The sequence below is a fragment of the Rana temporaria genome, chromosome 9 (assembly GCF_905171775.1).
Source record: "Rana temporaria chromosome 9, aRanTem1.1, whole genome shotgun sequence".
In the NCBI taxonomy this organism is placed as follows: Eukaryota; Metazoa; Chordata; class Amphibia; order Anura; family Ranidae; genus Rana; species Rana temporaria.
Genome location: NC_053497.1, coordinates 149,247,087 through 149,270,653, shown reverse-complemented (window position 1 = coordinate 149,270,653; position 23,567 = coordinate 149,247,087). Strand labels below are relative to the sequence as shown.

At 43.9% G+C, this 23,567-nt stretch overlaps 1 protein-coding gene across 3 annotated transcripts in view; it reads left to right on the top strand.

The window, feature by feature from the left end:
• The window catches only part of G6PD (glucose-6-phosphate dehydrogenase), a 70,913-nt gene extending 47,656 nt beyond the window's left edge, over window positions 1–23,257 (top strand). For all 3 annotated transcript variants that reach the window (XM_040324828.1, XM_040324829.1, XM_040324831.1), the window contains exons 3-13: window positions 3,512–3,549; window positions 5,084–5,192; window positions 8,604–8,821; window positions 12,088–12,246; window positions 12,326–12,451; window positions 12,532–12,625; window positions 15,205–15,391; window positions 16,543–16,778; window positions 19,673–19,749; window positions 19,831–19,923; window positions 22,818–23,257. In XM_040324828.1, the coding sequence (XP_040180762.1) occupies window positions 3,512–3,549; window positions 5,084–5,192; window positions 8,604–8,821; window positions 12,088–12,246; window positions 12,326–12,451; window positions 12,532–12,625; window positions 15,205–15,391; window positions 16,543–16,778; window positions 19,673–19,749; window positions 19,831–19,923; window positions 22,818–22,908 (1,428 nt within the window). In that variant the 3' untranslated portion in view covers window positions 22,909–23,257. The remainder of the gene's footprint in view (window positions 1–3,511; window positions 3,550–5,083; window positions 5,193–8,603; window positions 8,822–12,087; window positions 12,247–12,325; window positions 12,452–12,531; window positions 12,626–15,204; window positions 15,392–16,542; window positions 16,779–19,672; window positions 19,750–19,830; window positions 19,924–22,817) is intronic.
• The last annotated feature ends 310 nt before the right edge of the window (window positions 23,258–23,567 follow it).

The window sequence follows — 23,567 nt, the reverse complement described above, 5'->3', positions numbered from 1 at the left end:
TGACATTCTAGCTGTTGTATGCACCCTTCAGGCCTGTTGGCACCCTGCACTAAGTATAAAGGCCCAGATTCTCAAAGGGCTTATGACGGCGCAACGCAATGTACGCCATCGTAAGTCCTAATCTGGGCCGTCGTATCTATGCGACTGATTCTTAGAATCAGTTACGCATAGATATCCATTAGATCCGACAGGCGTAAGGCTCTTACGCTGTCGGATCTTAAATTAAATTTTTTTTTTGCCGGTAGGTGTCGCCTCCGTCGTTTTCCCTGTCGAGTATGCAAATTAGCTGAATACGCGACTTCCCGAAGGTACGCGCGGTCGACGCAGTGAAGTTACGACGTTTACGTTAGTTTTGCGCGGCGTAAAGTTGCCCCTGCTATATGAGGGGCAACCAATGTTAAGTATGGCCGTCGTTCCCGCGTCGAAATTTTAAAATTTACGTTGTTTGCGTAAGTCGTCTGTGAATGGGGCTGGACGCCATTCACGTTGAAAGCAATGACGTCCTTGCGGCGTCATTTGGAGCAATGCACCCTGGGATATTTTCCTGACGGCGCATGCGCAGTACGTTCGGCGCGGGAACGCGCTTAATTTAAATGCTCCACGCCCTCTACCCGGCTAATTTGAATTAGGCGGGCTTGCGCCGGGTGATTTACGCTACGCCGCCGCAACTTTACAGGCAAGTTCTTTGTAAATAAAGCACTTGCCTGTAAAACTTGCGGCAGCGTAACGTAAATCAGATACGCCCATATACGAGAATCTGGGCCTATAACTCTTGGCTGATTGTTGTAGTGCAATCATTATCACAGTCTTTGTTTTTAGACTCCTAGATCTACTGGGCTGTGTCAGAATTACTCAGCAGATTGTCCTGATATTCCCTCTGCCTGAGAGTTACGCACTTCCATTCCCTGGTGTCCTGCCAGGCTGCCACTCCCTACCCGCTATGCTCAGAATGTTCATTGATGTATTTACTTCTATCTACACTCTACTCCTGATCACATACCATCACCTGCTGATGTGTAAATAAAAGGACAATGATTATTATTATTATTTTTTTTTACTTAAACCCTTTAGAAGGGCTTTGCAAACCAGCTGACATTAACCAATTGCTACTGGGGCAATTTTTTTCTTTTTTCTTTTTTTTGCACACTTTAAAATCTACAGTAATTTCTAACAAAAATTGCAAAGTACAGTTTATATTTTCTAGAAGCAGAGTCCCTGGAGAACAAAATGGTCAGTTTCAATTTTTTATGCTGCATGAAATTTATTCCGCAGTTATTTATCAAATGCACATTTTCATGAAAAAATACACTAAAATTATTTTTAGTGTTAGCAAACATATTATTATACCCATTTTTTTTTTTTTTTTGTATAATGCAAAAGATGAAATTGTGTAGAGTAAATGGATACCAAATATGTCAAGTCTTTAACCACTTGAGGCCCAGAGGACGTCATATGACGTCCTGGGCTTTGTGGGGCTATATATGAATGATGCCTGCAGCTACAGGCATCATTCAGATATCAGCATTTTAAGCCGGCGATTGCCTACACCATAGGAATGATCATAGCGGCTGTTACGCTGCTTGATCGTTCCTACGGGCGGTGAGCGGGGACGTCCCCCGCCGCCCTCCGGTCCTTCACCGACTCACCTGTGCGATCGGTGAGTCAGTGACAGGATCCGCCGGCCCCGGATGCTGATCATAGAGATTTCCGGCTGACCAGTTTGTTGCCGGAGTCTCTATGATCGTCGGAGGTCGGGCACAATGTTATGACGTCACGCCCGTCCTCTGCATTCAAAAAAATGGCGCCGCTTCGGCTGTGAAGCGGTGATTGTTTTTTTGGCTTCCCAGCCTAGAGGTGAGATATGGGGTCTGACTGACCCCATATCTCACTGTAAAGAGGTCCTGTCATGCCATATTCCTATTACAAGGGATGTTTACATTCCTTGTAATAGGAATAAAAGTGATCAAAATGTATTTATTTTTTAAAAAAGTGTCAAAAATGAAAAAAAGAAAAGTAAGAAAAGCGTAAAATTAACAATAATATTTTTATTTAATTTTTTTTAAACGTGCCCCTGTCCCCGAATGCTCGCATGCAGAAGCGAACACATACGTAAGTCCCGCCCGCATATGAAAACGGTGTTCAAACCACACGTGGGGTTTCGCCACAAACGTTAGAGCGAGAGCAAAAATGTTAGCCCTAAACCCACTCTGTAACTCAAAAGTGTAACCAGTAAAAAAAATGAAAGCGTTGCCTATTGGTATTTTTAGGTACTGAAGTTTTGGCGTGTGCAATTTTGAAGCATGACAAGTCAGGTATCTATTTACTTGGCGTAACTTCATCTTTCACATTATGCAAAAAAATTGGGCTAATTTACTGTTTTGTTTTTTTAGAAAGCACAAAACAGTTTTTTTTTTTTTCTTTAAAAAAAACGCGTTTGAAAAACTGCTGCGCAAATACCATGCGAGATAAAAAGTTGCAATGACCACCATTGTATTCTCTAGGGTCTCTGCTAAAAAAAACATATATAGTGTTTGGGGGTTCTATGTCATTTTCTAGCAACAAAATGATGATTGTTACATTTAGAAACTAATAGGTAGATTCAGTAAGAGTTAGGCTGACTTATCAGTAGATAAGTCGGCCTAACTCAGAATCTACGCCGACGTATGTTTAAGCGTATTCTCAAACAGAGATACGCTTAAACATATCTAAGATAGGACGGCTTGCGCCGTCCTATCTTAGGTTGCAATATTTTGGATGGCCGCTAGGTGGCGCTTCCATTGCGGCCGGCGTAGAATATGTAAATACTCTTAGCCCAAACAAGTCTCTTCTGCTTGTTGCCTTTCTTTAGCAGTGGTTTCCTAGCAGATATTCTACCATGAAGGCCTGATTCACAGTCTTCTCTTACCAGTTCTAGAGATGTGTCTGCTGCAAAAGGTGTCTACTTTGAAGAATCTAGAATATGAAATATATTTTCAGTTGTTTTACACTTTTTGTTATGTATAATTCCACATGTGTTAATTCATAGTTTTGATGCCTTCAGTGTGAATCTACAATTTTCATAGTCATGGAAATAAAGAAAACTCTTTGAATGAGAAGGTGTGTCCAAACTTTTGGTCTGTACTGTAGCTTTTAAGTGATTTAAAATAACTGATCCTGAAATGCCGTGCAGCCTTAACTGGAGTACATGTCGATAGAAAGTTCCTACAGAGGATCGGCAGCAATGAGAAAAGACAGAAGCAGGGTTTTGGGGGGGGGGATTCAATTATTATATGCACTACTTTAGCATATAAAATGTTCCAGTTATGGTTTACATCTAACTTTTAATTACATCTAACTTTTAACTTTTAATGAATTGCATTGTGTTTTATGTTAAGTGGTGTTTTCACATTCAAACAGTAGGCTTAGTGTGTGTAGCTTAGATTCTCTTGGAGAAGGGGGGTGATAATGGACTAGCAAGATGACAATGATGACATCATAAAACATATTGACATTGTTCTTTTGTGTTCTACAGGGTGATTTAGCCAAGAAGAAGATCTATCCAACCCTATGGTAAGAGGGGTACCGTTTATTAAGATTTTAATATATGATTCTGTTTATAAAGCAGTCCCTCCATTTATATATCTGCCCGGCATCTTATTCAATTCTGAGCTGCTTCTGGCTCCCTTGCAGGGCAAAGCAACAGGTTCAGTATACTGTGTAGGTAGTCATGAATGGGTCCTTGACTGGAGGTACTGTATGTGTTCCTATTCAGGTTGTGATCCCTTTTAAGGGGGACCAACAAGAGGCAGTTTGGGGTTCTCTCCTGTGCAGGGTGGGGGGGGGGGGGGGTTTGCTTTGATCCAGTAGAGGGAAAACTGATTTTCAGTTCTCCAGGATCTTGCAATTCAAAGGCTCAGATCTTGGGTGGGAAAGAACCTCCAATCCTGACTATGGGTACAGTGGTCCTGAAGGGGGTTAACCCACCTGCAGGAGAGGGCTGAAAAGAGCAGGAAACCGCCACCAGGTGCCCATGAGTTATTGTATGGAGCAGGACACAGTTGAGGGCAGTGGTCTGTTGCTGGACTTCTGGGACCTTGGCCTGGACTCCTGAAGTAGTTGGGAACTTTGAATCTTGTGGGTCAAGTTTACGCTGGGGGTCTTGTGATTCACACATTTGCTATACTCCTTGTACAGCCAGGAACCTCATTCTACAAATTCCTGGTTCAGTTTTATGTTTCCAGGTGGATGACCTCCCTGCCACTTGGACAGAAGTAACGATACTTAACCATTGTCCAATGAGCAGGCTGGAGGCAGCATAGGCAACCGCAATGCCAACCTAGATAATGTGTCTCCCACCTGGCTGTGCAGTGTGACTTAAGCCTCGTACACACAACCGGTTTTCCCATCAGGAAAACTGCCATGAAAGCTTGTGGCCGGGAAAACCGGCCGTGTGTATGCTCCATCGCAGTTTTCCCGACAGGAAAACTGCAGAGGAAAAAAAAAAGAGAACCAGCTCTCTTTTTTTCCAATCTGGATTCCCGGCGGTTTTTAACCTGGCAGTTTTCCTGCGATGGAGCATACTCGCGGCCGGGATTCCCGACCAAAGCTCTCATGGAAGATTTCCTGTCGGGAAACCCGGTCGTGTGTAGGGGGGAAAAAGTTACCGAGCAGGTTCTCGGGTTTTCCCCTCGGGTTTCCCGGCAGTAAAAAGTCCACCGTGGACACCCGTACATGTGTACGTGGCTTAAGTTGTGTAAATCACAAAATTGGATGAACAGAGTTACAAATCCTTTGACATTTATACAGTTTTCAGATAAGTATTTATCGGTTTACTTGGTGTGCCACCTTTTTTAATGAAGGTCTATAAAGATTTAATTTACTAGTCCAATACAAAGAGCAGTGATGTGTAAATTGCGGTAAACCATAAGAATCAGATCTCATAATTTTATGATTTTAAAGCAGAAAAGTTAATGCATATATTTGGATATACTTTTTCAAGCCTGGTTGCACCTTAGTGGAATGGTACTTGCAGGAAGAAATACTAAGCACTATGCTGTGGTGGATGTGCAGGAATGAGATATTTTACTCTGTTACTGTATTGCAGGTGGCTGTATAATGATGGACTGCTCCCAGAGGATACCTATATTGTGGGTTTTGCCCGTTCAAAACTCAATGTACAGGACATCAGGAAACAGAGTGAATCGTACTTTAAGGTAATGATTTCATGAACACTGGGTAGGCCCTACACACCATAGCATGAAATTCCAATGGAAATGGACCAATTAGGCCAAATAAAGGGTGTCCGTAGAAACAGATGATGGTTGGGTGTGCCCTACATTTTGGGATTCCTGTTTTGGGCCTGTGTCGAATTGGCTTTGGGCTTGTGTTAATTGCATCAGTTGGAGATGCTTCTGAGATCATTAAGAAATCATTGAAAGGTGCAGTTGACCTTCTTTTTCACCTGATTTTTTTTTTTTTTTTTTTTTTTAAAGTGTATTTTGTGCGTGTGCTCGAGAGAGGAGCCGGACTGCAGGAGTTGGGAGTAGGCAGGCCTCCCCCAGAGGCAATCTGCCACCTTTCTCCATGCCCTGGGTGGCAATGGCGGGTGTGTGAGGGGGTCCTCCCACACAGCCCGCCCTACCTGCTCCGCTTTGAAGCCCAACGGGGCAGAGGGACTCCCTATAAGGGAGTGAGAGGATTTGCCCGCTCAACCCGCCCCGTTAGTCCTTCGCCTCTCTTTTAGAGACCGCGTGGTCAAAGTGCGTGTGTTAACCCAATTTCAAGCGTGTGTGTAGGTGTGGTGGTTTTTGTGGGAGGGGAGTGGACGTACTAAGCGCAGGCTTACCTCGCATAGCACACCCACCGGGAGCCGGGCTGAGACCACCAAACTCAATTCACATGTAGCCGAGACCGGGATCCGAACCCCTAGCTGCAGAGGTGAATGGCTTGTCAGCGCAGTGCCAATCGCGTTGAGCCACCGCAGCTCCTTTTTTCACCTGATTTGATGGGTTTTGCTTCCCTGTATACTTGCATGGGAATGCAAAACCCTTTTGAAGCAAACAAGAGCCTGTCAACATAGACCCTCATGTTTTAATAGGGTTGGGGCAGACTCCTACTGCACCATCTTATTATCAGGTGCCCTTTCTATTACCTTAGAAGGGGCACCCATAGCACCATCCCATAATCTTGAGAGGGGAACTCGCAGCACCATCTCATTATCTTTGAAGGGACAGGTTACCTATAGTGCCATCTCATTCTCTTGGAAGGGGCATCTATAGCACTAATTGATCATAAAGAGTGATGATAAAAAGACATGAAATTATACACGGAGAGTGGGAGCATGATTCTGGCCGGTTCGGTATCGTGGGACGTAAGTACTCCTGGGTTTTGTTTATATTTTTCTGATCACACCTACGGAGGTACACTTGGAGAGGAGTGGCTACAAGGGATCGGGGCTTTTCATATATTTATAAGGGAATATTAGGGCATTTTTATGAGAGCTCATGTTCATTGCAACTTCCTGTCCTTGGTACGCATGCAGTGACGTCACCACGGGGCCGTAGATTCCCGTTTGGAACGCACGCTCTATTCACATGGTGCTGAGGAGCGGGGTCCCACGTAAGCACCTTATTGTTTGCATTAGTATTTAAGCACAGTGGAGTGGAGGGTGAGTGTATGCCCCAGTTGAAGTCTTAGCAGACGAAACCAGTCAGGCACATACACTGGCCCCAGGCACTCCAACGCTGTGCAAACTTTTTGACCTTTTATTTTGATGTGGATGCTTTCCAATGGATTTTTATCTTGTGTATGGAATTTTGGGGAGGCGTTCTCCCTGTCCCCTCTTTTTTTTTTTTTCTTTTATGTCTGGAACTTATCAAGTTCAGTGAAAATTGGTTCAATCCATTACGGCAAGTGGATCCTAACTGGTAACCTTGAGGTTGGGCAACTTGGCTATTCATCGTGGAGATTTGCACCCCGTTGGAAAGTGAGGAGTTTGATAACAGAATCAACTAGACCAGTCATTTGGCTGTCCATGCTCATTAGACCCACCGCTGTATGGTGTTTTGGGTCCATCAAATCCCATAAGAGTACCCAATTCTTTTTTTGCTCGGATGGGGATTATGCTCCTGAGGGGAATTTTTCTGCGTGGATATTGCAAGGAACCATGTCTCACTCTCCGTGTATAATTTGATGTCTTTTTATCATCACTTTTTATGGACAATTATCTCATTTTGTCTATTTTTTTATATTATTATTGCACATTTGTGATTTATTCCACTTATTTAGTACTCCTCCTACGGTGGGGGTCCTTCTTTTTGCCTTAGGCTGGGTTCACACTACTACACTACTTTCATCCTACTTTGCTCTGTGTTCAATGTTTCCCTATGAGAGCGTCTTGTAGCGTCCTACACAAGTCGGTCCGACTTTGAAAATGCTCCCTGTACTACTTTTGGTCCTACATTGATCCTACTTCAGGCCCATTGAATGTCATTGAAGTCGGACCAAAGTAGTATCCTGTTCATGAAAGTAGGATGGATGTAGGACCAATGTAGGATAAATGTAGGACCAATGTAGCAGAGCAAAGTAGGATGAAAGTAGTGTAGTAGTGTGAACCCAGCCTTAGAGGCGCTGCACTTTGTTTTTCACCAGATGATTAACTTGGACAGGGCACCTGTAGCACCATCTCATTATTTCAAATAGGCCATCTATAGCACCATCTTATTATCTTGGAAGGGGGCACCTATAGCCCCACTTCATTATTTTGGATGAGACACCTACGGCACAATCTCAGTGTTGGAAAAGGTTTTCAGACTTCTCTGACCAATTTTTTCCCCCTCCATGAAGAGCTGTCCAGGGAGCTCTGTCGGAGCCCCAATGGATGATGATCATCTGTTTATGATCAGGTAAAGCATATTGCAAGCATTGTAGCAAATTGCAGATTATCCAGTGGAGTTCTGAATATACCTTGCATAGGCCAAAGTCCTATGGTGGCTTAATTTTCAGGCTTAATTTTGAGTTAGTTTAGTATGTACTGGAAAAGCAATGCTTCTCTCATTTCTTGTTATCTCTTTGGAACGGGAAGTGAGGGCAAATCACCCCAACAGTGTACCAACAGCAGGAAAAAAAAAACTGAGAATGGCTCTTTATGGAGCCCTGCTAAAGTAGACCTAACAAAGTTAAAGGCTACCATGACAGAGGAAGCCTGTTACTTGGCTTTGCTTGGTGAAAATCATTCCAGGGGTAATGCATGCCATGCACAAACTATAATCTATACACCGCCAATGTTAGCCCTTCCTGAAAAGGCTACTTGCCTTGCTTTTACAAACTACAGTGCCTTCTAAAGCGCTGGCTGGTAACGAGCATGCAGCCAGTGAAATTCTAGCACCTGATTTGCATATTTGCTCTGCATTAGTATGACTGCCTGACAGCTGATCAGCAATGGAAGCTTCCATAGTTATCCTAGCAAAGATTTCCTCTAAAGTGCCTGTTCTGCACTTTGAGTGGATATCCTATTTCAGGATTTATAACAATCTCTACTTTAATGCAAAGACGGACGTCGCCACCATGTGGAATATCCATGTTACTACTTCTAAATGTCTGTCTGTCTGTTTATTGTGCCGTAGGCCACAGCAAGTGATGCACAGAAATTGGACTCCTTCTTTAAGAGGAATTCCTATGTATCTGGACAGTACTCGGATGAAGCTTCTTTCAAAGCACTTAACCAGCATTTGCAGTCACTGCCTAATGGGAGCAAAGCTAACCGCTTATTCTATTTGGCAGTACCACCCAGCGTGTATCATGACGTCACTCGGAACATCAAGTTAACCTGCATGAGTGCAATGTAAGCAATGATATTTCCTTGTCTTTAGTGTTGATGCATTATTGTTTATAGGACATGGGTCACATGCTCAGACGTGTTCCCAAACTATGCTTTGCAGGCTGCATTCTTCTGCTTTAAAGTACTATTAAATAAAAAAAAACGCTGACAGGCAAGGTTTTTATAACGGCAGAGAACCTATTGGTCAGCGGTACATGCACAGCTCAGGTTACATTATGTCACCCACTCTGTGTTGTTATGACGTGACTCCCGTGCCCATGTGTAGGAGTGACATCATCATAGCCGGGCCATTTAACCAGCTGAACTGTGCAAACCCAGAAGGAAGACCGGGAGAAGATGCAAGTGCCCAAGCACAACGCTGGAGGCTTCCTTTGACGGATGAAGTGCATATTATGTCAAGAATTTCCTGGGGGGGGGCATTTTAGAAAATAGGGGCCAGATTCACAGAGAATTCTGTTACGCAGCGGCGGCGTAACGTATTCCATTTACGTTACACCGCCGCAAGTTTACAGCGTAAGTGCCTGATTCACAAAGCACTTACCTGCAAACTTGCGGCGGTGTAACGTAAATCCGCTCGGCGCAAGCCCGCCTAATTCAAATGGGGCGGGCACCATTTAAATTAGGCGCGTTCCCGAGCCGAACGTACTGTGCATGCTCCGTCCGTCAAATTACCCGACGTGCATTGCGCTAAATGACGTCGCAAGGACGTCATTGGTTTCGACGTTAACGTAAATGGTGTCTAGCGCCATTCACGGACGACTTGCGTGAATTTTCAAACTTCGACGCGGGAACGACGGCCATACTTAACATTGGCTACTCCACCTAGAGGGCATCCTTAGTTTTACGCGGCGTATCTCGACGGAAACAACGTAAAGTTAGAGCGACGGGTAAAGCGGACGTTCGTGAATCGGTGTAACTAGTCATTTGCATATTCTACGCCGACCGCAATGGAATCGCCACCTAGCGGCCGGCCTAGAATTGCAGCCTAAGATCCGACGGTGTAAGTCAATTACACCTGTCGGATCTTAGGGCTAGCTATGCGTAACTGATTCTATGAATCAGGCGCATAGATACGACAAGCGTATCTCGGAGATACGAAGGCGTATCAGGAGATACGCCGTCGTATCTCTTCTGTGAATCTGGCCCTAGGTTTTTAGCGAAGTTTAATTCCTTGTAAGTGTCAAAAAATCCTTCATATCACATTTGGATCACCCAGGCTACATGGAGCTACACTGCATTAAGGCTACATGGGCCATTGGAAAGTAAGAACCCCAACTTTCTCATACCCCAACTCTGGGCCCCCCAAAAAACACATCTAGGGGTGCCAGAATAAGGAGTAATACCTACCTTATTCCATGCTTTAGCCCCCACATCCTCCTCTCTAAGCCGTTCACGAACAGGGTCGCCTATTCACCCCCACCGTGTACAATACAGTATTTATGTTGTACTGAGGAACCACCCACAGGCTGGAGCTTCGAGCAGAAGAGGGCAGTGCTGGAACTTGCTCTAGATGGGGATAGGGTAAGTAATCCTGTCTTTTCCTCTACCCCCCTACACATAGGAATTATTTAACCCTACCCAGCGTAGATTTATTTTTATTTTTTTCCCCTTCTAATTCCTGGAGTTGGGCATTAAAGTGGAACACAAAACTTGCCTTGCCAATGCTCCCTCAGTGGTGCCGGAGTATTCTTCTTTGTGCCAGTTTTTGGCCATCTTCATTGGCCTGAGCAGAATGACATCACTCCTGCGCAGATCTCGTCTCATCATTGTTCCAGCACTGTAAGCTGCGCTGCACAGCTCAGTTTACAGCACCAGAGAAGATCGTGAACAGGAAAGCAGGGGCATTTTATTGCCAAAGAGACATTGCAAGTCTCTTCTGCCACAAAAGCCTGCCTGCTTACTGTTACAGCCAAACTTCAATTCTATTTAAAAGGAAATGCTCATATGTCCAATTTGTAAATCACCCTTATCCATCCATGTATCTATTTCCCTTGCCCTGTGATAGGCTGAATGGGCAGTTAGAGGGAGTTGAATATTACCGGTGCAAGCCTCTCCTGCTTTCGGCTGTGCTTGGGCTGTTTTGAGTCTGGTGCAAATGATCTGAATGGGGTACATTTCTGTTCCAGTATTTTGCATTGTGCTTGTCAAATGAGTCGTACACATGTGCACCCTTGTCAAGTTACACAAACCCTACAAATGGCGATTCCAAGCGACGGACTGTTCACAGCAACAGAATGTCTCAACAAAAATGGTTTGAGAATCGATTCAACAATATAACTTACTGGCTTATAAGTGGTAAATTTGTAATGTTATATTGCACAAAAAAGTCCCTTACCTCCTCTCCTGTCCCTAACCTGCCTGCGCTCTCCATTCCTCCCTCCTCTTGGTGCCTCCTTAGCAAGTCGGGTGCTATGGAAGCACGTGTGTACTCCCTAACTGGGCTGTGTGCATCCCTGGACACACACAGTGCTGGCAAGCCATGCCCCTGTTCCCTCCTAACGAGTTTGACAGCAGTTGGAGGAGCCTGTCGCTCCTGCTGCCCTCAGTGTCTCCTGTGAGACCAGGAAGAGAGAGCAGCGGTGCTGCAGCTGGAGCGGTGGCAGGAGCCAGATAAGCGATTACGGATGGGGATAGAACAGGTAGTAGGAAAGGTTTACCCTAATCCAGGGAATGCATTAAGGTAAAAAAAACATTTTGACTTTAGAACCACATTAATAATTGCACTTAAAGGGTTACTAAAGGATTTTTTACCTTACTGCAGTCCTGGTTTCATGTCCTCATTGTTGGTTTTTGCTCTGATGTAGCTGTAATTCTCCTCTGTTTTGGACACTTCCTGGTTGTCTGTTTCCTGATCACCACAGTACTGGAAGATTTTAGTTTCGTTTTCAAACCAATACTGCTCTATGGCACTGTCCAGCACAGATACAGCATTACATGCTAAAACTAAATACCCTGTAAACAGTCATTTCAGTCAAAACATTTTTTTTCATTTAGTGACCCTTTAATAATAAAGTTACAGAAACACCATACATTCTTTTGTTGAATGAATGAACAGCCACTGGCAGAATTATGATTGTGTTGTCCTGGGAACATTTTATTACTCCTTATTTATTGCTTTCATTACTCGTATCTTAGGAGTTCTACTGATACCAGCTGATGTCAATAGCGGCAAAGTGATATTTGGTATTTGGTCACGATCGGTCAACTTTAGTTCATCTATTGTTATATTTTGAGTTTTATGTGTTTTTTTTTTTCTCCTTATTATGAAGTGGCTGGAATCGGGTGATTGTGGAGAAACCCTTTGGGAAGGATTTGGAAAGTTCAAACACGTTATCTGAGCATATCTCTTCACTCTACCAGGAGAACCAGATTTATCGTATTGACCATTATTTGGGCAAGGAGATGGTACAGAACTTCATGGTGCTCAGGTTAGATCAATGGACGATCCTTTTACTTGCATAATGCCTGCCTCTAATATTTTACTCACCGTCCCTTGATGTATTTTAGATTTGCCAACCGGATATTTGGGCCGCTATGGAACCGGGATCACATCGCTTCAGTGGTGTTGACCTTCAAGGAACCATTTGGCACTCAGGGTCGTGGAGGATACTTTGATGAATTTGGAATTATCAGGTAATATCAGTGTAACGGGTATATCTGTTGGTCACCCCTAGGGATGTTATCTCATCCTTTTGTGTATCTCTGTTCTCTAGAGATGTGATGCAGAATCACTTGCTGCAAATGATGTGCTTGGTAGCCATGGAGAAACCGGTGTCTACCAGCTCTGATGATGTGCGAGATGAGAAGGTAATGTGCCAATCAATTGTATTCTGTAATAAATTGTGCCTTCTGATACATGAACCCGATTTCTCATTTTACCAGTTCCTACACAAGCTTTAGTTACAATTTAGTTAGTCAGATTAAAAAAATACACACAAGTCCATCCAGTTCAACCAATAAAAACCACAGTTGATCCAGAGGAAGGCGAAGGAGAGCTGTATAAACTGTATGTAGCCTTGGCAGTGTTCTGGCAATGGTATGGGGACTTTCAATAATGTTCCCAGAACAAAATTAAAGGGGGTTGTAAAGGTACAATCCCCCCCCCCCTAAATAGCTTCCTTTACCTTAGTGCTCCTTCACTTACCTCATCCTTCCATTTTTCTTTGCTAACTCCACACAGTAATGCAAGGCTTTCTCCCTGGTGTGGAGTGTTGTGCTCGCCCCCTCCCTTGGACTAGAGTCAGGACGCCCACTAACACACAGCTCCTTTCTCTATCTGCAACGTAGAGAGCGTCCTGACTCTCCTGTAGTCCAAGGGAGGGGGCGAGCACGACACTCCACAGCAGGGAGAAAGCCTTGCATTACTGTGTGGAGTTACAGACAGAAGAACAGGAAGTGAGGATTTCTCAGAAGAAATAAGGACATTTAAAAGCAAAATGGAAGGATGAGGTAAGTGAAGGAGGACTTCCTCCTTCTTGGAAAACCGATCACAAATAGTGAAACTGGGGTCTTTCACTTCTGAAAAACGTACGGTATCATGCGGAATCCCTCAGGGATCTCCCTTGTCACCCGTATTGTTTAATATCTATCTTCGCCCTCTCTTTGAAATCATCAGTAACCAGAAGTTACTTTACTACTCCTATGCAGACGACGCACAACTGTATTTCCGCATCTGCAACAAAAAGGATCATTCTCTTGGACTAGAGAAATGCCTCACTCTAAGGCCTCGTACACACGACCGGATCTGTCCGCTGAAACTGGTCCGCGGACCAGTGTCGGCGGACAGATCTGATCGTGTGTACAGGCTAGCGGACAAAAGTTTCTTAGCATGCTAAGAAACTTGTCCGCTGGAGAGCTGTCCGTCGTACATGTCCGCTGGTTAGTACGTCTAACCAGCGGACTGAAATCCCGCGCATGCGTCAAATTGATTCGACGCATGCGTGGAAGCATTGAACTCGCACGATAGAGAACGTCGGTGTCGTCTACGTCACCGCATTCTCTGTCCGCGCGGATTTTGGTTTGATGGTGTGTACAGCCATCAGACCGAAATCTCCCAGCGGACATGTCTGATGAAAATGGTCCGGCGGACCGTTTTCATCAGACTGTCAGCTCGTCTGTACGGGGCCTAATAGATAACTGGATGACAAACAGTTATCTTAAACTCAACGGTTCGAAAACAGAACTTCTCCTGTTTCACGCTAACCGGAAAAATCACCCCGCGTCAACATGGACTCCCCCACCCATTCTGGGTAAAACTATCACCCCTAGCACCAAAGTCAAAAGTCTCGGAGTCATTTTCGATACCTACATGACAATGGATGCACAAATAGGGTCTGTAGTCAGCGGATCCCACCATCTGCTGCGCCTACTACGCAGACTCACCCCCTTTATCCCGAAAGAGGACATTGCAGTCGTGGTGGGGACAATTATCAACTCCAGACTCGACTACGCAAATGCCCTCTATCTAGGACTCCCCAAATACCAAATCACTCGTCTACAAGTTGTTCAAAATACGGCCGCTCAACTAGTGACCGGAAAAAAACCATGAGAATCAATCTCACCTTCACTGAGATCCCTTCATTGGTTGCCAGTAAAACACAGAATCACTTTCAAGGCACTCTGCCTAATACATAAGTGTATTCAAGGCAACGCCCCCCAATATCTATGCGAAAAAATAAAAGCCCATAACCCCAATCGCATTCTGCGATCCACCAATCAAAACCTCCTCCAGATACCCAAAGCCAGATACAAGTCCAAAGGAGATCGAAGATTTGCAGTCCAAGGACCTCGCCTGTGGAATGCATTACCAACCACCATCCGACTGGAGTCGGACCACTTGGCCCTCAGGAGAAAGATTAAAACCCATCTCTTCTGAGGTCAAGGGGTTCCTTACCCATGAAATGGATACAGCGCCCAGAGGCGATTCAGTTCGCATGTGTTGCGCTTTACAAGTTTCTCACTCACTCACTCAAGACTGCACTAAGGTAAAGGAAGCAATCGAGGGATTTTTTTTTTTCTACCTTTACAGCCCCTTTAAGTCTGCTGAGTGATGATCAGCCATTTTACAGGAAGTATTGTATTTTATCAATGAGAACAGGGCTTCCTCTGGCTGAGGTGGAGATTGTGACATCTTCCGGCCTGTGTGCCCATTCATTACTTTGAGGAAATACAATGCTTCCTGTGAATGGCTGAGCAGTATTCTGCCCGACTCTATTTTGTTCCGAGAATTGGACGGGAAGTCTCCAGCGCTGTATACTGTATACAGCATCAGCTACATACAGTTTATACAGCACTACCAGCAGGTGCATCTGCTATCGAAGCAAACGACTGTGTAGACCAGACAAACTAAAGTCATTGGGCTTTAAATAAGTTTGATCTCTTTGCAGGTGAAAGTACTGAAGTGTGTTCCTGAGCTGACCCTTCCCAATATTGTTTTGGGACAATACGTTGGAAATCCGGAAGGAAAAGGTGAAGAGCAAAAGGGCTATCTGGACGATCCCACAGTACCTAAAGGATCTTCCACCCCAACATTTGCCACTGCTGTGCTGTATATACAGAATGAACGATGGGATGGTAAGAGGTCATTCTGTCCTGTCTGTGCTCTCATTCTCAGTATATTTATTTCATATTGCAGCGTGAGGCCTACAGCTGGCTGACGTCTATATTGGCATTTTTAGATTATGCTCATGTTTACATATGCTAGGGGTGTCCAAACTTTTTTCAAAGAGGGCCAGATTTGATGAAGTGCACATGCGCGGGGGGCCGGCCATTTTGCGCGGGGGCCGGCCATTTTGCCTGACATTCTGTGAACCATTAAAATTTGGTCTAAGTGTGTTCATTTGAGCACTAATACACTGCCCAACAAGAATTCTCTTGCCTTTGTGGCTGTGTGTGGTGAGGAGATGAGCTTGGGCGTATTTGGATATACCGAATTTATCGGCATATAACACGCACCTTCACTTTAAAAAATCTTAAATTTTAAATAAAGAACTGTGAATCAAAATAAGGGTCACTGCCCATCAATACAGCCTCACAAGTGCCCTGAATGCAGCACCCCCCTTGCCCTGAATGCAGCACCCCCTTGCCATGAATGCAGACTCACCATTGCAGCCTGATTTATTCATCTGCAGCATTGGAGGAGACAGGGAGGGGGCAGTACAAGCGCCGACAGGCATACAGGAGAATTTTCTGTTTTATTGGCAGCCTCTTTAATCGAAAGTCCAACCTCCTGTGATGGACAGAACAGTCGTCCAATGGCAGTGCAAGAGACAGGACTTCCTTTTACACAGGTCGCCGTGTAAACAGGAAGTACTCCTGTATGCACAGCGCTCGTCCCGCCTCCTCCAAGGCAGCCAGCATGCATTTCTTTTGTGGCCCCTGGCACTCGGGGATTTGTTGGGGGCCACAAAAGACATGTCAAAATAACCAGGCGGGCCGTCCAAAACCGGAATGCGGGCCGCGATTGCCCTGCATGCCTGACATATGCAGTAAGATGGCACCTATAACGTCTCTACGCATCTGGTCATTCTGAAACCATAAATACTTGAATACAAAGACAGCTGATTGGTTGAAGTTGGACAGTTTGCAGAGCTGATTGGGTGAAGTAGGACACCTTGCACAGTTGATTTGTTGACATGAGCCATATTTGCTCTTTGTAACTCTAATTTTAAATATCACAAACTGCGTTCAGGGTGAAGCACTCATGTGTGATTGTCATACTCCAGGTGTCCCGTTCATCATGCGCTGTGGGAAGGCTCTGAATGAGAGGAAGGCCGAGGTGAGGCTGCAGTTCCGAGATGTTCCAGGTGACATTTTCCAGGGACAGTCTAAGAGGAATGAGCTGGTGATAAGAGTGCAGCCCAATGAAGCCGTTTACACCAAGATGATGACCAAGAAGCCAGGGATGTTCTTTAATCCTGAGGAGTCCGAGTTGGACCTTACATATGGGAATAGATACAAGGTATCTGCAACACATGTAGAGAACTGGTCATGGGATGTGGGGTTCATACTTAGAGGGGCTCCTTGATTAAAATAAAAATTGCACAATAGTTATATTGCACACAGCTACATTTTATTTCTGCATCTCTGTCTAGCTGCTACTACAGTTGTGCTCAAAAGTTTGAACACCCTGGTAAAAATTGTGACATTTTTGGCATTTAGTATTAAAAATATGATCATGCCAAAAAACATTTTTTTATTTAAGGATAGCAATCACATGAAGCGATTTTATTATAGTTTTTGGGATCCTTTCTAAATCATAACAAATCACCCAAATAGCCCTGATAAAAAGTTTACATACCCTGGAATGTTTGGCCTTGGTACAAACACAGAAGGTGGCACACACAGATTAAATGTCAATTTAAAGGTTCATTTCTCACACTTTTCATATCACAATTAGGGTCTGTGTATAAGTAGTCAATGGGGTAGATTCACAAAGAGCGTCCTAACTTTGCAGCGGCATAGCGTATCGTGTTTACACTACACCGCCGTAAGTTAGCGAGGCAAGTACATGATTCACATAGTACTTGCCTGCTAAGTTACGGTGGCGTAGCCTAAAGCAGGCGGGCGTAAGGGCGCCTAATTCAAAATAGGCTGAGGCGGCGTGTTTAATGTTAATTTTGATTGACCTGACGTGATTGACGTTTTTTTGGAACGGCACATGCGCTGTCCGCCTACATATGCCAGTGTGCATTGCGGCAACATACGCCGCACGGGCCTATTGGTTTCGACGTGGACGTAAATGACGTAAATCTGAATTTCGACGCCATACTTTAACATTACTATTCCAGCTATTTGATGGAATATCTTTAGGACTGATAGTGCGTTACGTAAACGGCGTATCTGTACTGCGTCGGCCGGGCGTACGTTCGTGAATAGGCGTATCTAGTGATTTACATATTCTACGCCGACCGCAATGGAAGCACCACCTAGCGGCCAGCCTAAATATTGCACCCTAAGATAGGACGGCGCAAGCTGTCATATCTTAGATAGGTTTAAGTGTATCTCTGTTTGAGAATACACTTAAACTTAGGTCGGCGCAGATTCCGAGTTAGGTCGGCGTATCTACTGATACGCCGGCCTAACTCTTACTGAATCTAGCTAAATGAGTTTGTTAGCTCTCACATGGATGTACTAATCAGGCTAGACATTGAGCTTTGAGGAGATAGAAAAGAACAGTCAAAAGACCTGCTTAACAAGGTAATGAAACTTTACAAAGATGGAAAAGGATATACAAAGATATCCAAAGCCTTGAGTATGCCAGACAGTACTGTTCAATCACTTAATAAGAAGTGTAAAAGTTTGGAATCTCTTGATGCCAAGGTCCGGTAGATCAAGAAAGAGTTCAGCTACAACTGCCACAGGAACTGTTCAGGATACAAAGAAAAACCCACAGGTAACCTCAGGAGAAATACAGGCTGCTCTAGAAAAAGATGGTGTAGTTGTTTTTAAGGAGAACAATACAATGATACAATAAGAGCTTCATGGTCAAGTTGCCAGAAAGAAGCCTTTACTGTACAAGTTCCACAAAAAAGCCTGGATACAATATGCCCAATAACACCTTGACATGCCTCATTTGGCTTTTTTTGTGGCATTGGCGCAGTAAAGGCTTCCTTTTGGCAGCTCAACCATGCAGATATTTTTTTGTTCAAGTATCATTGAATTGCGCTCCTTTAACCACTTAAGCCCCGACTAATATGCTGCCTAAAGACCCAAGGTGTTTTTACAGTTCGGGACTGCGTCGCTTTAACAGACAATTGCGCGGTCGTGCGACGTGGCTCCCAAACAAAATTGGCGTCCTTTTTTCCCCACAAATAGAGCTTTCTTTTGGTGGTATTTGATCACCTCTGCGGTTTTTATTTTTTGCGCTATAAACAAAAATAGAGCGACAATTTTGAAAAAAATTCAATATTTTTTACTTTTTGCTATAATAAATATCCCCCAAAAACATATATAAAAAAAAAAAAATTTCCTCAGTTTAGGCCGATACGTATTCTTCTACCTATTTTTGGTAAAAAAAAATCGCAATAAGCGTTTATCGATTGGTTTGCGCAAAATTTATAGCGTTTACAAAATAGGGGATAGTTTTATTGCATTTTTATTATTTATTTATTTTTTACTACTAATGGCGGAGATCAGCGATTTTTTTTCGTGACTGCGACATTATGGCGGACACTTCGGACAATTTTGACACATTTTTGGGACCATTGTCATTTTCACAGCAAAAAATGCATTTAAATTGCATTGTTTATTGTGAAAATGACAGTTGCAGTTTGGGAGTTAACCACAGGTGGCGCTGTAGGATTTAGTGTACACTTAGTGTGTGTTTACAACTGTAGGGGGGTGTGGCTGTAGGAATGACGTCATCGATCGAGTCTTCCCTATAAAGGGGATCACTCGATCGATGCAGCGCCATAGTGAAGCACGGGGAAGCCGTGTTTACATACGGCTCTCCCCGTTCTTCAGCTCCGGGGAGCGATCTCGACGGAGCGGCTATAAACTAATAGCCGTGCCGTCGTCCCGGATCGCTCCCCGATGGAACCCGACCGCCGTGTGTAGCGGGAGGGGGGGGGGTTTTGATTCCCTCACCAAGGATGGCGGCAGGGGCAGCCGAGAGACTAGCGATTGCTCGTCTTCTGCTGCCGACATTGCGGGCACCCTGGACAGGTACAAGTAAGTGTCCATTTATTAAAAGTCAGCAGCTGCAGTATTTGTAGCTGCTGGCTTTTAATATATTTTTTTTTTTTCGCAGGACCTCCACTTTAATTATCTGTTGCATACATAAGAATTACATGTTCCCATATCATTGCGTTTAGTGGAATTGTTGCCCATTGTCCGTCTCTGGTGCTCTTTCAGGATGTGAAGTTGCCAGATGCTTATGAGAGACTAATCCTGGATGTGTTCTGTGGGAGTCAGATGCACTTTGTGCGCAGGTAGGTCCCTATCCATATAACAGAGAGGTAGGTGGATGTCTCTAGTCCTGTATTTGTAATTGTTTTGTCTCTTTATTCTAGTGATGAGCTGCGGGAAGCCTGGAGAATCTTTACTCCTATTCTGCACAAATTGGAGCAAGAAAAGATCAAACCCCTGCCTTACAAATATGGGAGGTGAGTAAGCCAATCACATTGGAGATAATAATCACATGAGAGAGAATAAATTAGCTTTTTAAAAAAAAAAACTTTTACTGCTTTTCTGTTTAATTTTGGATAGCGTAGGGAAGGTTTGGACTCTTTGGCAGGATTCACACTCTTTTTGTCCTAATAACCACTGTTACCGAGGCAGAAAGTAGGCGGGAATACCATACATTGAGTTGTCACTAGAGCAAGAAATGGGGAAAATCCTCCAGTGGGGACACCCATTCCTATGACAACTCGCTAAGAGGGAATTCCATTCACTTTTGAGAGATTTCCTCTCCTCTTCGGATGCATCTTTGGGACAAAGTGAAGGGAAATCTTTCCAGTAGCACTCAGACAAAAATAACCTGATAGGGGGTACATTAACTACTTCCCGACCTCCTCATGTACATTTACGTTGGCAGAATGGCACGGACAGGCACAATCACGTACCTGTACGTCCTCTGCTTGACGTGGGTGGGGGGTCCGATCGGGAGCTGAAGAACGGGGAGAGCCGTGTGTAAACACGGCTTCCCCGTGCTTCACTGTGTCGGCGCATCGATCGCGTCATCCCCTTTATAGGGGAGACACGATCAATGATGTCAGTCCTACAGCCACACCCCCCTACACTAGTAAACACATACACAGTGATCCCTAACTCCTACAGCGCCCCCTGTGTTTAACTCCCAAACTGCAACTGTCATTTTCACAATAAACAATGCAATTTAAATGCATTTTTTGCTGTGAAAATGACAATTGTCCCAAAAATGTGTCAAAATTGTCCGAAGTGTCCGCCATAATGTCGCAGTCACGAAAAAAAATCACTGATCGCCGCCATTAGTAGTAAAAAAAAAAAAATGCCAAAAAACTATCCCCTATTTTGTAAACGCTATAAATTTTGCGCAAACCAACCGATAAACGATTATTGCGATTTTTTTTTTTTACCAAAAATAGGTAGAAGAATACGTATCGGCCTAAACTGAGGGAAAAAAAAATGTTATATATGTTTTTGGGGGATATTTATTACAGCAAAAAGTAAAAAATATTGCATTTTTTTCAAAATTTTCTCTCTATTTTTGTTTATAGCGCAAAAAATAAAAACCGCAGAGGTAATCAAATACCACCAAAAGAAAGCTCTATTTGTGGGGAAAAAAAGACGCCAATTTTGTTTGGGAGCCACGTCGCACGACCGCGCAATTGTCTGTTAAAGCGACGCAGTTCCCGAACTGTAAAAACCCCTTGGGTCTTTAGGCAGCATTTTGGTCCGGGGCTTAAGTGGTTAAACAGGATTAAAAGGTTGAAGAGTGAAGAGTTACTTAATCCTGTTTAATTTGTTCCTAAACGACCTGGAGGATGGGGTACACAGTTCAATCTCTGTATTTGCGGATGATACTAAGCTAAGCAGGGAAATAACTTCTCCGCAGGATGTGGAAACCTTGCAAAAAGATCTGAACAAATAATGGGGTCGGCTACATGGCAAATGAGGTTCAATGTAAAATAATGCATTTGGGTGGCAAAAATACAAATGCAATTTATACACTGGGGGGAGAACCTCTGGGGGAATCTAGGATAGAAAAGGACCTGGGGGGTTCTAGTAGTATAAAGGCTCAGCAATGACATGCAATGCCAAGCTGCTGCTAACAAAGCAAACAGAATAGTGGCATGCATTAAAAAGGGGATTAACTCCAGAGATAAAACGATAATTCTCTTGCTCTACAAGACTCTGGTCCGGCCGCACCTGGAGTATGCCATCCAGTTCTAAGTTCTGGGCACCAGTCCTTAGAAAGGATGAAATGGAGCGAGTACAGAGTACAAAGAAGGGCAACAAAGCTAATAAAGGGTCTGGAGGATATTCGTTATGAAGAAAAGTTCAGTGCTTGTAACCTATTCTCTCTGGAGAAGAGACGCTTGAGAGGGGATATGACTTAAATTTACAAATACCGTACTGGTGACCTCACAATAGGGACTTTTTGTGGAAGGGAGTTTAACAAGACACGTGGCCACTCTGACACCTAAACATTTTTTTACCTTAAAAGTTTAGAATTTACAACCTCTTTATTTGTGTATAGTTAATGTTGCCCCCTAAAGCCTCATGAAAAGACCCTCTACCTGACTTTGATACACGTCACCCATGGCAGTGCACATCTTCTAATGCCTTTTTTTTTTTTTTTATTATTCACAGTAGTTTGTAAATTCTGCCCATTAGGAACAATATTCAAACAAGCATTGCCCCAAAACGACTGTAATGTGATTTGCAGCTCAGTTTGGGTGCGCTGAATTTTAAACAGGGTCTGCCAAACCCAAGGCAAGTTGAACCTGAGCTCCTAAACAGATATTTTATTCTTCCCTTAAACAAAACCCTGCATGATGGCGGGCACGTAACTTGTGTCCAGCATTTGTAACATCCTGAATATGGGTGTAACATGTTACAAAAGGTGAACTTATCCTTTACACCCAGATCAAACTGATTGTGACATTGAAATTTTGCTACTTCTCTTGAAGTTTCACGATATCAAAGTAGCATTTCAGTGCAACTTGGAAGACATCTGTGTGACTTCATGCACTGATGTCTATGCAAGTCGCACCTGAACTTGCAAAAAGTAGTGCGGAAGCGACTAGTCGCACAGATTTGACTGCTTCCAGTGCAGACAACGGGGTACGACTTGGCATGCAATTTTAAACTGTCAAATCGCATTACAAGTCGCGCTGGTGTGACTGGGGGCCTAATTGAACACGCTGAAGTTAGAAGCTGATTAGTTACCATGCACAGCTGCACCGGATTCTGAGTGCTCCACTTTTAGTAAATGTCCCCCTATATCTCCTTAGAACTCCACTTGCGCACTTTTAGATCTGATGTCTCTCCTGATTCTGACCTTGTTCTGTTTCAGCCGGGGCCCTGCAGAGAGTGACGTGTTAATGCAGAACGCTGGCTTCCGGTATGAAGGAACATACAAATGGGTGAATCCAAACAAACTGTGACCACCTCCCTGAAGACTTCAGAGCCTGAAACAATCTGAAGACTTGCCGTCACAATAGACCACAACCTCAGAAATCCCAGGGGACCAAAGCACAACTTCTCCTGCGCTGACGTCTCGGCTTACACCCACTCTTCATACATTGCGAAATGTCACTATTCAGCGATACAAAGTAGCTGTGCTTTAACAAGTTTACATTTCATCAGTGTCGCAATTTCTTCTCCTAAATTGTATGCATAGACAATTTATTTTCTATTTTTTTTTTTTTGATAGAGGAAAGCTTAGAACCCCCCTTTCCAAGTTTTCATTGCTGTTTGTATCTCTGCAGCATTGATTCACATTGACCATTGTCAGATTTTTACAGCCCTCACCAGAACAGGAAGTGAGGGGAAATTTTCCCATGAGCACACCTGTTCTTTCGATATTGTCTAAAAGGAGAATTCACCTCTGACTTCCTGTTGCATCCAAGGAAGTGAAAATAAATGCCCCTAATGAGACAGACTGCAAAAAATAAACGTATAGGGTTTTAACACTTCCCTGCCCTATACTGAAAAGAAAAGTTTTGATTTATACATAAACTTAAAGTGTAAGGTCACCTTCAGCAGCACTTTACAAAAATTCCCCAATGCAATTCCAGATCCCCCTGAATGGTACATAGTCCTC